At 40.8% G+C, this 15,646-nt stretch overlaps 1 protein-coding gene and 1 long non-coding RNA gene across 14 annotated transcripts in view; one reads left to right on the top strand and one right to left on the bottom strand.

Annotated features, from left to right (window-relative positions):
• LOC138178653 (uncharacterized) overlaps positions 1 to 6,004 on the bottom strand; it is a 33,227-nt gene extending 27,223 nt beyond the window's left edge. For all 7 annotated transcript variants that reach the window (XR_011172772.1, XR_011172765.1, XR_011172766.1 and 4 more), the window contains exons 1-2: positions 5,866 to 6,004; positions 2,562 to 2,688 (exon numbers count right to left, since the gene is read on the bottom strand). This is a non-coding gene — a long non-coding RNA (uncharacterized LOC138178653). The remainder of the gene's footprint in view (positions 1 to 2,561; positions 2,689 to 5,865) is intronic.
• LOC138178579 (uncharacterized) overlaps positions 1 to 13,781 on the top strand; it is a 115,304-nt gene extending 101,523 nt beyond the window's left edge. Inside the window, exons 1-4 of one of the 7 annotated variants that reach the window (XM_069110590.1) lie at positions 6,167 to 6,602; positions 9,151 to 10,148; positions 11,706 to 12,232; positions 13,154 to 13,781. In XM_069110590.1, coding sequence (XP_068966691.1) covers positions 11,782 to 12,232; positions 13,154 to 13,254 — 552 coding nt within the window. In that variant the 5' untranslated portion in view covers positions 6,167 to 6,602; positions 9,151 to 10,148; positions 11,706 to 11,781 and the 3' untranslated portion in view covers positions 13,255 to 13,781. Of the gene's footprint in view, positions 1 to 6,166; positions 6,603 to 7,772; positions 7,899 to 9,150; positions 10,149 to 10,184; positions 10,454 to 11,705; positions 12,233 to 13,153 lie in introns of those variants that run through there. The other 6 variants (XM_069110605.1, XM_069110581.1, XM_069110598.1 and 3 more) reach the window with 6 other exon arrangements.
• Positions 13,782 to 15,646: the final 1,865 nt, after the last annotated feature.

Below are 15,646 nucleotides of genomic sequence, written 5' to 3'. Positions count from 1 at the left end.
GTTAATGGCCATCTTACTTTCGCCACGAGTTTCTCGTTGCTCGATTACTTTGTGGAACACCCCGTATAACCTAAATACGACGTACAGGGACGCACACGAGCGAACAGGCGGCCGCGCGTCAGCGAACCTGTCGTCTAACACGCCGCGGCGGAAAGTGTACTCAGTCAAGCTGTCGAAGGGCAAAGCGCTAAATTCACGCCGTGCAATTTCCGGGAGCGAAGCCAGTTTCTGGAGGCTCGCGAGTAAAATGGCAAACGCGAGTGTAAGCGCGTCTATGCGATGGCGTAGCACACGTGCACGCGCAATATCCTCACTTGAAGCGACACACGAAGCAACGATAAAGCGACGAGAGGCTCGAAGTGTCGTGAAAACGAGCTTTTCCGTGGAACGTTCTTAATTATGACACTCGTTTATCCTCGTTCGCCGTAATACTGTCGCCACTGCGAATAAATTATATCACTAACCTCCTGGCTCCTTTGTCCAATCCTAACGCACGTCCTTGGCTAACTAAACCTTGTTTCGCACGGGCCTCTTTCCCCCATCGCGTATTTCGCTATGCAAATTTACGACATACTTGCGGGAATTTTTAATTTACTCATAAAATATGTATACCTTACGATCAATAGAAAACAAGACAAATCGTATTTTGTATAGACGTGACGTGAAATGTTTAATACTGTTAGATATAGTATAATACGTCAGTTCGTATTTTATCCACATTGTTTCTTCAAAACAAAATTTACAGGTATATATTGAAGAACTGTCAATGTAAAAAAGAAATACGTTCTGTAATTGGCGATATCTTGTATGTGTCTCTTGCTGTAACAAATAATTGCATATTCTTGTGTCTATCATCGTCCTAAAAACTGTATTCAAAATCTAAAAGATACCGTAATTCAGGTTTTAGCTAGTCAAAGCGCGATTCGTGTAAATCCCGCATTTTATTCATATACTCGTTTTTCAACGATGTATTAGGATCGAAGTCATTTCGAAACAGAGTACCGTTTACCAAACGTGTCTCGAATAACTGAAGTCGTGTGTTTGAAACTTCGTTCTAGCTTTCGACACGATTTCTCGAATCCATTGCGCAAACGTTCGCTACCGTGACCGTGAACATTGAAAACACACAAGCCGGCGTCGACCGTTGCGCTTTGTACGCGAAACACGCTGCGAACCGTCTGTAATCGATCGGTGACAGTCGTCGAAATGGGAAGTTGAAAAATACGAGGCGAAATTCGAACGACGATGATTTAAGTTTCGTTCACAATTCACTGTCACATAGTTTGTAACACGCATAGGCGTAGGGAGCGCGGCAGCGCGAGTCAACGACCTCGATGATAATCGAACCGATCAATAACTCTTCCGGGAGTTCGGAAACGCGAAGCGAAGAATTAATTGCGCGAATCATCGTTAAACTGCGAAAGACACGCGACACAAAACGCGCACGAGAAACGGACTGTTTAACACAATTTGCCAAGGACACAGACGCATGCATGAGGGGGACACAATGTTCCTTCGTTTCGCAGAATGAATGCGTCGTTAACTTAATCATCGACTGTTTGCGACAAACCGCAAACACGCGACACCGTGACCTGTGATGTATAGGGGCATTAACTTTAATGGTGCAAACCGTGGCGGAGGAATGAGAAGTATTTCATAGAAACAGGTTTCTTCGATCAACGAGTAATATAATTGGGCGAGGCGAATCATGATAGTTATGATTTACATGATAGTTATGGATGCTCGTAAATTGATATGCAAAGTCGAATTTACACGCGGTAATATTTTTGCGAAATTGCTAATATCGCCATTACCATTTTTAGCACGTTCATTGCTAATCAATTTTTTGTTAAACTGTTTTCTAAAATATCGTGACATATGCATTTGGGACAATCTTCCATCTTCAACAGACTTCTTTGCAATCTCTGAATATTTCAAAATATACGTAAATGTGCTTATCTATCATTCCCTCCATCACGTAGTGTCGTATTCATATCTCTATAAAAATCCTTGGCCAAAACGGCAGTCTCGCTATCGGTAAATTTATTCCGCCGCTTCTTCACCCCTCTGCCACCCATTTTTAACTCATCGTCCACAGAAGCCGTGCGTAACCATTACATATTACCCCGGTACACCATTTTCAGGTACAATATTTTTCGGATGAAATGCGTGTACCGTTGGCGTCGGCGTCTCCTGACGTTATCCAGAAACAAATGGACTTTTAAATTGCACTCGCGACCCCCACCTGTAGTCGGTGGGAGCGGGCCCTCGCAATGGTCGCCGATAACGGATGCAGTGCCGTGCACTCGCGACAAATTTGTACCATTATATTTCCGTATTTACTTGGCCGCGTGGACCGCGGGGTCAGTGCTTTGTTCTACGCGTAATTACGTCCCCTGGCGCTTAATTCACGACGATTAAATTGCACGACCCCTTCCCTCGCACGTTCGGCGTTCCATTCCGCCCTTCGACCCTTCCGTCCAACGCCAACCCACGCTCGTTAATTCCCCCGAAATAAGTGCATCGCGCGATCACCGGGACTTTCGGGTCCATGTACATACCTTGCGCCACTATCCGTTTCGTCATATTCAAGGGACAAGAAGTAATTGCTCGTCGCTTAATTACAACGTACACAGAGTGTTTCTTAACGTTTGTGCAACGCTGTAGTCCATTTCCTCCCTCTAATGCCTGTAATGCAAATATTTATGGCTAATACGGACATACGTATGATGGAATTCGATTTCTTGGTTATGATTTGTTGGTTCCGAGCTAAGTGATCGTGATTAAGTGTGCTTTTGTGATGCTGAATGGTGGTACTACTTCGTTATCATTTTTTGAGTATTACTTTGAGACAAAATATGTGTAGTCTTATGAATTAGGAATATACGTATGTTTTAATGAATTTGGAATATACGTATAAATAAGAGCAGTGACTAAGTTCACAACGCTTACGATTATGACGTGTGTGGGCACAGGAGTAGGAACATCCAACCTATACAAGACGTAATGTTCGTGGGCAGAGTCAACTTGTCACTTAACTGTTTATTTAACTGGACTACTGACATTATCGAAGCTAAAGTATATTTTATGGTAGGATACACAGTCGCAGAAGTATTCGTCCATTTACCATACTCGATTAACATGTAAGTGGATCAACGAATACAGAACATCCATACGGCATATACACATGTACACAAGGTTAGAATTAAAACAACAGAAGTTAGAAGTTAGTTGTCAATTGTTTCATATTCATGATTATCATAAAGCAACAAAAAATTAAATGAGATAACATAATGTGTTAAAAAAGTTAAGCAGGTGAACAAATACTTATTGTAGCTGACTGTATGTAAAAATACCTTGTTATAGATCGCTATTCTTTGTACATTCCTTGTAAATTAGAAATAAATTTGGATATTAAGGAATTAAATAATGATACTGTAGGCACTGTACGCGTCGAGAAATCGTTCATATTTCTAAATACGAGTCTACGAGGGAGAAAGGTGTATAATATGTTAAGTTGAAATATAAGATGTCATAGTTAGAGAGAAATTTGTACACCAAGGAAGGAGACACAACGTTTCGATGATGCTTTTGGAACAAGTGGAAAGGGAGAGATTCTCTTACGTTAACGTTAGCTGTAACTGCTAATTTAATTAAGCAACGTCTTTAGTTGCGCAGTGTGCGACCTTATTCAGCGCAGAAGTCGCATTACCGTCCTTGCAAATTAATAACAGGCATTATCTGACGGCTGAGTTTCGCGGCATTAAGATACCGTCTTGCGGAAGAATTATCTTTTCGTGTACTTTCAGACGTCGGTGAAAGCCAGACGTTACATTACGAATTAAATTACGCGTTGAAAGCGCGGAAGATGTAGTTTCGAATCGCCATTGTTACGCAATGAACGGTATTGTGCGTAACGTTACATTCCAACTAGAACCGTTATCGTACTGTACTCCACGTGGAACATTTAAATCCATAGAAACGCGCTTTATCAGTTGTTGTTGTAATTGCATTATCTCATTCCGCTAAGTAAAAATTCTCGCAGAAATGAAAAAGGATATATTTTTATTAGAGTCAACAAATAAACAATTACAAGAATCGGACGATGAAAAGTATATTTTTCTCAGAATCAAGGATAAATACGTTTTTTTCAAACTGAAAAACAAACGAGAACAAGGACAAAAAGATATAAAAAATTGACAGTTCTTTTCAAACACAGTGTGAATCATTAAATTGTGTAAAAATGTGTACACTTGTCCTTCCTGTTTTAAGTGTCCAAGTTTAATGTCTTATAATAAACTACTCGATGGAACTGATAAATCCATGCATGAAAATTGTTTCATTTCCAATTGTTTTATGCCATTCATAAGTTTAATTTTGCCAGGTCGATTATACGAAAAATCGCTTAGCTTTGTCCCCCATTAGTGTAAATAATCTCCTGTATCTTTTTCGAGCTTTTTCACAAAGAAAGAACGAGAAAAGTATCAGGCAAGACAGTATCAGTTAATAGCTGTCAATCAGGAAAAGCAAACCGAAGTTGAAATAGGGAGGTGTCTGAAAGTTCCGTAGAGTGACTCCCGACTTCTAATGAAATTCTTCGAATGCACCGGATTTCCTCGTTGGCTGTGGACAAAAGGGGACCGACCACGATCGAACTCATTATAAAATCGAACCGTCCGAGAAGGATGCGACGGGTGTTCGGCTAAAATCATTCTTGACACGTAATCCCGTTACCAGGCGGGTAAAGGAGACAGGGGTCGGACAAAGCGTCCAATTAAAATTATGCAACGTCCATTGTGCTCGTTATCGCACGCCTATCACCGACAGAACCGACCGGGGAACTTTGGAAAACTCGCTAGGTCCGATGAAAGCGGCAGAAGAAGTTTTCGCCGCCTCTACCCCATTCGTACCACCCTCCCCGAAAACCGCCGTGACAAATTCGTTTTCCTCGCTACCGCGTTTCCGTATTTACTCCTGCTACGTCGCTTTGTCCTCGCGTAATTACGTTCCGCGGCGGCTTAACAGCCGACAATTACTCGCCCGGTCGTCGTTAATTTCCCTTGAAATAAAAGACGACAATGACGACGACGACGCCACCGGTGAGACGCAATATCAGAGGGAGGAACGCGATACCAATCTTACGATTTCCACTGGCACAAAGACGATCCCCAACGTTCCCGGCAGAGATTCCTCTAACGGGACTTTCTGGCATCTAGGACCGACTGACTCGCTTTTGCAACGACGACGGCAACGTTATCGCGGACTCCAGACCTAACTGGCAGCTCGAATTGCCTGGGTTTCGGAGGAAACGTGTAGGTCGTTCCCGCTAGACGTGATTTAGGTGTCGAATAGGTTTGATTAGGTGTCGCTTCGATGACATTGCAGGGTCCATGACTACGAGACTGAAATTCGCGAAGAGATTCGTCGGTATTTTTAGTTCTTATCTCGAGGTCGTACAAGGAGAGGGGAGATTATCGATTTTCTCCAGTCTATAAATATATGATATTTTCAAATATTTAGCAAAATCCATGCCATTATGTTGTATCTTTTTAATTGAAGAAAGATCTCGTTACCAAGATGGTTACAATACATAATTAATTATTACGAAGGTAATATATGAATGCATAAGTGAATGCAATAAATGATTTATCTTATTGGTCGTATTAGCGCTATTTCTAGAATTCTCTCTCGTAATAACAATATCGATATGTACAAGAGTATGAATAGAATATGAATAACATCGATTATAACCTGTTACGATCGGAATATCTATCCAGGTCGTAGGGGGTCAAGATAATAGAATAAAAATGAATATATTTACAAACAATTAATTTGTTTGCGTCAGTGCTTGACGCCGTTACTCACCAATAGAATACACATTATGTCTGTAACGAATTTCCATAACTTGGTATCCGAAGAAAAATCACCTTAATCTAAGCCAAAAATTCTTGCCACTCTGGTTATCGCGAAACATCACGAACCTCGAGTAACGGCGAGGTTTTTCACCGACCGACTGAATGAGATCGTTCGAGAGATTTCAGCATCATTTTGTAACGTGTTACATAAAATTCTTGCGTAACGCGTTCGAACACGTTGCCGGATTCCTTAGGCTCCGACAGCTTCCGCGACTCGGCCACGATTCAGTAGGTAGCCGTTCAGCACGATGAAGAGAAGCGTGGCCGGTGTTTTCGAATGTGAACGCAAAAAATGCATCTCTGGCGCACATAACACGTTGGAGCTGCGTGTTACTCGCGCGAACGAACCGTCGTGTCGTAGTCGCCGTAGATCCAGTAGTAACCTACCTTTATGACCGACGATCTCGCGAGTGCGTTTTCCCTTCTCCTCTCACGTAACACGAGCGTGCAGGCTATCGCGCGATCGCAGTGCAACCGAGAAATCGCCTCGTACCACCTTCACCATCCAAGTTTCAATAACAGCGCGCGTACGTTCGACTTGCCGGCTTCGTTTCGCGCCGCGACTCGTTATAGGGTCGTTACCCCTGGATATACGGAAACGATGATATCTCTTTCGTTTCTGCTCGTACCCGGGACCAAAGTTTGTGTGCTTCGTGGATATTCCTATTGAAATCGAAACGAAAGAAGGTAAGTTCAATTTTTCATCATATTTGTTGGATTCGGTGGGTTTCTGTTGTTTTGCTGCATTCCGCAGAGAAATGAATTAACACTGTTAGCAACATTTCGTAAGTTACAAATTACAAATTACAAAAAATAAACGACAAGATTTTGCTGTTAATACATCTAATAAATTAGAATCAATCACACAGTAGAAGTTGAACCTTGTCGATGAATAAATTCTTATATCAATTCTATATGATATTGTAAAGATCATCGAACAAATAATATACAATAACTTACCACTTGAAGATCCAAACGGAAAAAAGAAAGCAAAAAGGAAAGCGAATAATCTAAATGTACTATTGGAATTACACGCATGATATTAAATTAATATTATTAACCCACATTGTTCACTTCAAGTGTTTTTCTCATTTCTTCATTTACATGTTTTAATATCACGTATTACATATCTTTATTCCATCTAACATGGCTTTGCCGTTGCAAAACAAACTTGTTTGTCGAGATACATTAAGCGTGGATAACAAAGATCCTGGTGATAAAGCTTTTCTTATTATAGAAAAATTCCGTTTTATTCAGGAAGGTGGTCGCGCTTCCGCGTTGTTTTTTATGAAATCTCGAACGACTGCGAGACCAATAGGACTCCGATCAACTTTGATCTTTCATCATATCACTCTGTCGATTCGGCAGTTAACTTGTGCGCATAAATCACGATTCGCGGCGACGATAGCAAGCTACGCTAGTGCTGTTGTTCATTTTCGCACGTTTTTGTGGTGAATTTTTCCTTTCTTTCTCTCTCTCTCTCTCCTCACTGACACTGTGGAAAGTATGCCAAGCACGTAATTCACGCCTACAGGTGTGCGTGCGTGTTCACGGAGGTTTGGCGTTCGCGTGAACGTATGCGGAACACGACTCGTGCGATCGAGTCCGCAACGAAAATGTGCTCTCACTGCATTGAAAATTAAAACAACCTAGCAGACGTATCTGCTGTTTCTCAAGCATCGCCCGTACGGTGAATGACAACGAGGATTGCCGGCGAAAAGCGTCATCGTGCGAACCGTTGAACGCATTTAATCGGATGCGTTTTGCTGGTGATGAGGTGAATATGTACTTGTACTGCGTCTTATTGCAATACGAATGAAGTTTGCGTAACCTTTGGTTGATTGTTCAGAGGTTGTCTCGCCGCAGTTGCTCACAGATTCTTGTGTAATTACGTTGCGTTAGTTTAAGCTGGGATCTTTGCTCGCAGAGCATAGGAGGAACAATCTGCCCTAGAGTGGTATAAGTAGGTGTGCTGGATTCTAGGTGAGAATTTGTTCTCAAGAGTGTATCTTCAGTTTAGAGAATGGAAGAGAGGATATGGAAAGATAGATAAAGAAGAGAGGAAAAAAACCTGACCTTAACCTGATCACTTAATGTAATTAGTCGCTGTTTACGATACACATTTTATTTTGTTGTTATTCGCTTATTGCAGTCATTAATATTTATGGATTCAAATCGTGATTTTTTCACATGAGAAATATTGAAGTCACAGGAAAACATGCAAGTGCTCTTGATAAAAATAATTTCAGTCGTTATTGACATAAAGGATACAAGTTATAGGTCGTAAAATTATCACAACGATCTTGATGTTTTCTTACATTATTAGATGATACGTGCAAAATTCTGCGTTACATCACGAGCGTTTTTCTTCCGATGTGTCAAATCGTACGAGTGCGTGTAAAATTAGCTGCAGACTATTTTGCAGCGACATCCATAAATTGATACGTGTCTAATCGTATTCGATCATGTTGACGTATCGCCGTAGTTACATAATTCGAGGTTTCCTAACTGCTGTCACAGCGAAAGCAGTGTAACTCGTAACACCGCGTAACAGGCCAATCATTGACGAGGCGCAATGTAAATAAATAAAAATATGCTTCACTCGACAAAACCACGTTCGCTTTCTCTTAATTCACATGAAGGTTTTTCTCTCTTTAACGAGACGTTTAAAATTTTAAATAAAATCGAGGTTTAGGACAGAAACGAGTTGTTCTCGCAATGACACGTATTTTGCAAATCATTTAACAGAAACAGGTATCTTGTACTTTGCCTTGTGACTTCGAGTAAATGGCAAAAACTTACCATGACGCAGGGAAAGTTTTTTGAACATTCGATCCTTATTACCTGATCACCTTTGGAAGTCGAATTGTTAATCGTTCAAATCTTTCTTCTTAATCTCTAACGAATGACAAACTGTAAATCAGTCCGCTAATATTTTTCTAGAAAATAGGTTTTTCTATCAAATTCTAGGTGAATTTTTAAAAAATATAGATACTGCAAAAGAAGAAGAACAAGAAGAAGAAGAACATATTTTACTTGAAATCGTATCCACCTACTGTATTTCTTTTAGCTTATGTATCAACCTACTCAAATTCCTGTTACAACTCTCTAAACTCTGACCAATTTTATGACCTCACCATACCTCTTCTGCCGGCACCACTCCCATATTTGACGCAAGCTATTCGAAAGATAGCTAAACACAAATCGGTCTCCTTTAGTCACATTCATTCTACAGTTAGTCGGCGACCACCACGAAAGGCGATGTGGTTGTGACCTTGATCACCGGCAACGTCCTCGACATTCCCGTAGGATTGACACGGAGGTGGGCAACGATGGACGCAGGATTGGCCGTGGTAGAGTGCGCGATTGGTCCGATGGTCTGTCGACAGACAACCGCCACTCCGTTATCATCGTCACTGGACGCTCGTGTGTCTTCGAACCTGCAACTATCTACAGCCAACGCAAACCATTCTTCAGGGTGTTAAAAAACTATAAGAGTGTTGATCGTGACTTGGTTCATGAACGAAGAATATTATCGGGATCTTTGTCGATTGTTCGCGTGTCTTTGGACCTGCAGCTACTCGCACCAGACGCCAGCTATTCTTCTGGACGCTATAAAATCATAAAGGTATCATAGACGACAACCTGAGTTACAAAGCAATATTAGAATCTTCGTCTCTTGTTTCCATGTCTACGAATCTGCAGTTACTCGCACGTGTATCATCGTCAATGCTATAGAATTAAAAAATATCGTCCATCGTGACTCGGGTAACAAACAAGGAATATTACCAGGGCCTTCGACAATTGTCCGCGCGTTGAGCATGAAGAAATGTCTCAAACGACACTGAAAAAGGCGTTTGCACGCTTCCCTCGTTGGTTCTGTGTGATTAAGGATCCAAGGAACATCTCACGCCTCGTGTATCTAACGAGTTCTCGAGTATTCGCGTACTTTCGTACGGTCAATAAGACAGTTTCCGGTCTACAGTATCGCGGTCTTGCGATTGCTACCTGTTGATCGTGTCGTCTACACTCGACCATTGCGAAATGTACAAATCGCGAGCATCGGTTGTAGTCGGTTGATTTTGTCGACTGTTGTGGGCAGACGTGCTGCGGTAGTGGTACAGTGAGGACCGTTGACAAGTTGCTGGACACGTCCTGATGTTCGTCGGATCGTGAATTTGTGACTGAGACAACGCTTGTGGTTTTTACTTCGGAACAAGTGCAGTGTGAAAGGTAGGCCATGATCCAGTTGCTTTAAGTTGGAAATTGTTTGTGGTGATAGATACGTTATTCACATGATTTTGATCAGAGTTATGTTTCTTTGAAATGGAAGACGGTGGTTGTAATTTGTCGATATTCGTGAAAAGTGTATTTGATTCGTGTATTAATTAGAGAAAGTACCACTTTCGTTTTGGATTGCTACTTGTTCCAGAGAATCTACGTGTTTGGAGTAGAAATTTAGCGAAATTTGAGTACACGGAATCGTACGTAGATGTTTCATTAATTTTGAAGTCAACAATGTTTGTTAATCCGATACGGTATGTTTTCAGTTACATAAATATTTTTAGATCAATTTCAACGTTTACTCGTATTACATTACAAATTATATCGGAATAATTAAAAATCAATTTTGTTCCCATCACGCTTTATCTTGTAATTATCGATAAAATTACTTTCACTTTTATTACGTTTCAAATTAACAAGTAGCTTCAGGCATTTTATATCCAAAGGAATCAAAACACATTCGGGATCCCCATTGACTCATCGAACCGACGACTGTCTTCGGAGAGAAAAGCAGTTGCCTTGGCTGTTTGCTCGTCCATACTTTCGGGGTTATTCAACTTATCCTTGACATTGAAACCGCTGAAGTAGACCATAGAAACGAATTACGCAAACTACAGAATGAAAGAGCTACTACGAAATCTTCGAATCGCTCTCTCAGGAATATAAACGTCTCATTACATCTGGAACTCGTTCCTCGACTGATGGTGAAAATTCTTCTTATTTCTCCCATCTCAGCATATTATATTGGGCTCTAGTTTTCCTTCAGAACAGATCGGAATTCTATTTTCTTCGGTTGCGACGTTCCGAGATAATTCGAAATTACGTCATTCCTTTTCGTTTTCGCTTCGTAAATCACACACGTTGATATAGAGGTCGATCATTCATCCAATCCAGTGTCCGAACGCGAGGAAAGCAGTAGCTCGTTTCAAGGATTACTGGTATGTGATCAATAATTAAAACCTGTTTGTGAATCACGATCGAATCAGAGCAGAAGGAAAGATTAGGGTAAAAGATCGTCTGGCAAAAGAAACTCTCTCGGTATTTTGAAGTTTCCTTGACACGAATAAATATAAAATCGTGGTATGAAAATAATGTTGTGGACGTTGAGATTTTAGTGAAAATGCACAACGGTAAAAAATATTTTTTTCTCTCCGTGACATGTGGCGATAACGTAGTTTCTGTATTAACATTTTCTTTAGTTGTAACCTATTTGCAAGTGTAAACGCGAATTATTACGCGGTAATAAATTATCGTTGAGCTCTTATTTAATGATAATGCCGGTATAGCTTTAGACAAGTATAGTCTCAAACATCGGTGCAGTATTTTCAGACTTTATTCAAGGCATTAATACTTGCATTACTAACGCCAGCCGTCATTTAGATACATAATTTTAGTAGCGTGCATGATCATTTGTCACGATACACTGGAACACTAGTAGGAATTGCGTTTCAGTTAAAGCGATAACACGTAATAGTCCTAAAAATATATTTTTTCATTTTCTTTCAGATCACCAATGAACGCATACATTTTTTAACTTCAACGAATCTTTAAAAGAATCTCTCTATCAAGAATACATCGAATCATGTTGCCATCGTCGAAGTTGCTCCAGGACGATCCGCCAGAGCTTGCCAACGCAACCACCACCTCCAGGACTTCAACAAACGGACCCACTACGCAGACAACGATCACCGTCGAAGACGTTGAGAGAAACGATGACGATCCTCCGCCTTACAGCGCGATTGTTCCACCGAATCACGTCGGTTGGCCGTACAACTTTTCAGGAAATCGGTATTCCGCGTGCAATGCAACATCCTGCAGGACGGACGCGACTCCGTTGGCTGGCTTCCAACCAGGCCTGACGTCGCCAGGTTTCGGTTCTCATCCCAGGAGAACCGACGGTCAACACGCGTCAATCTCGGTACCATCAATGCCTTGCAGGCTGTTCATGTTCGGCTCCCGCAGATCTTTGTTCGCGAGAGAAAGTTCCACAGATAACATCTCCATAATCAAGGATACAGGTGGAAGGACACGGAGTAAGTATTTTTATTAGCAATTGTGTGTTCCAGTCACTTTTTATGGGAGATTTATGTATTTATGTATTTGCTTCTTTTCAAATCTGAGATTAATGTTTTTTTTTCGTCCTTGTACCTTATCCCAATTTGTTATTACACGGTTTTAGTAGAATAATTTTTTATTTTAATTTCTGCTGCTTATCAACGCATGTTAAATAGCGTGAGAGATTTTGTTTACAAAGTGGTCGTAACGCCGCCTAAACGTATGATTCAGAAGTGCGATAATTATTTTTAATTGCATTGAAAATCGCAGCCCTATTTGTCTTGTGATTCGTAATTGTATGTTCAGTGTTTCGTACTTGGAATTGTCACGCTGCGACGGGGAATAAATTCGTTTGAATGCAAAGTGAGGAGGAGGAAGGGAGCGGGGAGAACGCGACTCTTTGCCGTGAAATTTTCCATCGTTTGGAGCACGCATGTCGCGTGTAACGAGATCTTTAATGGTGCTCGGTTTCCAGCATGCATAATTCGACCTGCTGAAGATTCATTACCATCAATTTTTTATTGTAATCACTGAATGTAACACGGCAAAATGCACGCGGTCTGCCTTTGTAGTGACATCACCTCCATTTTCTGATATTTTTTTCTCCTCTTTTTGCTTTTGCAGAAAAGCACGGTCGTTTCACTTCGTCGTTACCTCCCTGTTCCAACGTAAAATTAAATTTGTTTTTTATACTCGTCGGCATACAAATGTCATTTTTACCAGGAGTAAAAATGAAAATAAGGAATAAATGTTACAATGTGACGATTTGAAATTTAAATTTTTTCGTGTTTTTGTATTCTCGCTGAAAGATTCGAGTAATCAAAATGTCATAGAACATGTTCAACGTGCTTTTATCGCAATCTATTCGGATACGAAACACAATGACTATTATTTTTCAGAATACGGCGCCATTTTGGTCGGTGGAGCGGTGATCATTTTCCTCATGGTCTTGTCGTTGCTGGTGCGATTTATTATGGACAAACATCTTTGGCGTGGCTAGCCAAGGATTCTTGGAAGATGACGATAAAACGTATAACGATCTAGTGCGACGTGTTCTCGATTTAGACTGAATCTAGAGTAAGCATTATCACAGTGTAATTCTTCGTCGCATTGCAGGTCTAATTAGAACGTGATTGTCGCGCAAAGAAAAAAATTCCAGTCCTGTAACTGTGCGTCATCTGTTGTGCATACTTTCATCGTTCAATTCACCGGCTAATAAGTGCGATATTTATGCGTATTTGTGGAAGTAACATACGTTTAAGTCCTTTGTTTAAGGTTCAACGTTTCCTTAGAGCGTTCTTTTTTTAATACATTACACACGATCTATTTTCTAATTAAATGTAATATACTGCAGTTCTAAAGCAGTATTAGATGCGCCATAAGACAATCTGTAAATAATTATATTATCTCGAATATTTGTATAAACTTTTCTGTACTACCTAAATTAGAATATTTTGTACTATCTGTTTTATATCGAAGCTTTTGTACAATATTTGTGGAAATAAGATTGACAAGTTTCGAGAAGCAGCCTGCAGTTTACATTTTATTATCCAATTTAGCAAAATGCTAAAATTGCACTTTGTCATTCATGCATTGGTAACGGAGAGCAGTAAATCATCAGCGTATCGCTACACGACGAAGCGAAGGTTACTTAAACAATTTTGTTGATCGAACGTATTCCACGTGAGGACGAGTCGATAGTCGAATTAGAAGAACAAACGTTTGCCTGTTGACTCTCGGCCTTATATAGCTAGAATCTTAAACTACGCGTAGTCAATTGAATAGCCATAATGATCATCATAGGTAGTCAAACCATGGTACATACTTACCTCATTTTTAGATGTAAGTATGCTTAAACAGTACACAGAACGTAGATATTTAAACTTCTTTTGAACGCGAGAACGACATTTTTTGTAGTCTTGCGAAATGTTAAACGTTCCGTCATTTTTGTCTAAAAAGTTAAACATTTAACTTAAGCAAACTATTAAAGGAAATTGGATATTTAACATCAATAACAGATTATTTACATTCGAAGGCTATTTGAGGTATTAGTTTGTGTCATTATCGCTGTCAAAATAATTTCAAGGCCATATAGGTATCATAGAGGCATGTAATTGATAAACAAGGTTCAAATTATTAAAGTTTAAAATTGTCAGAACTTTTAGAACGAGTATTAATACGGTCATCCAAGTGATCGTAGTCCGATTTTAAAAATCATGTTGCCAATCGTAACGACAAACGTAAATAGCTACTGGTCTTTTTCGGTAATAGCAGGTGTACCGTGTGACGATTCGACGGGTTTCCGGCAGCGCTCTCGTTTGCCCAGCGGCTCGCAGTCGAACGCGGCATTATAACTTTAATCATGATTAACAGTTTTATATAGCGATTGTCAAGCCTAACTCTGATAAAGTCAGTTTGACGGCGACGTGTTCAAACAGCCGGTGCGTCCCTCAGGCCAGCGTCCAAGCGATGCGCCACCGGGGAAATTAGCCGGCAAAATAATTCATGGGCGAAGCTTTTATTTGACGTCCACGCGGAATCCCTGATATTACGAGGGAGAGGCCTGCCCGGGTCGCGTAAACAAATGCGCTGCAAAATTGTTGATTCGCGCTAAGTACCCTCCAGAGCCTTTATCGTTTCGCGAACACCGACAAAGTTAACGCGGGAAATATTGTCGCTGCCGCTACATCGTTTCAGTAAACCGACGACTATAATAGCTGTGGTTTTGTTGAAATTGCTTCGTTCACACATTCCTCCTTGCCCAGGTTTTTCTTTTTTGTAAAATTATGAATTAAAAGTGTTGGAAGTTTTCCATATAATTGTTTAAAATATCATGGTATTTCAGCAAAACACATTGGACACAGTTCACAAACAGATATTAGAATCCTGCAACTTTACGTGACAAAGAATTCGAAGAAAATTTCGTAGGCGCGTTCTTTTCTAGAAAATACCGTGTGTGTCGACCTCCAGAAACAAGCCTGCCTCCACTCTTTTGTTAAATTTCTAACGTTACACTCCCTTCGACCGGAACTGTTTCTGCTTAAAGTTTAAATCGCGTAAAACCGAGGGGAATAAGAGGTCGGCCGCTTGAAAGATAAATAGAAGGACGGAAGGCGTGGACGACCGGTTGGAGGAAAGGAGGCGGCTACGAGGCGAGGGCTGTACGCGAGAGGGTTAGGTGTTTGTCAACGGTTCTCGGTAGTTAATTACCTTACATGAAAGGAGGCTGCAGTCCTTACGGCACTCGACTCAGTTCCTGCGTGCCATCAGCCTCTTACCTTCGCTTCGTTCAACAGCCTTGAGTGCCATACACCCTACGCTTCCTCGTCACCTGTGAGAGTTTACGATGGCCTAATCTGATGAACAAGTTACGTTCATCCCCAGCATGTAAG

The sequence above is a fragment of the Bombus flavifrons genome, chromosome 1, assembly GCF_040668555.2.
Source record: "Bombus flavifrons isolate JBK064 chromosome 1, iyBomFlav1_principal, whole genome shotgun sequence".
Taxonomy (NCBI): Eukaryota; Metazoa; Arthropoda; class Insecta; order Hymenoptera; family Apidae; genus Bombus; species Bombus flavifrons.
The sequence above is the reverse complement of the archived record's forward strand: the minus strand, read 5'-3'. Positions and strand labels throughout refer to the sequence as shown.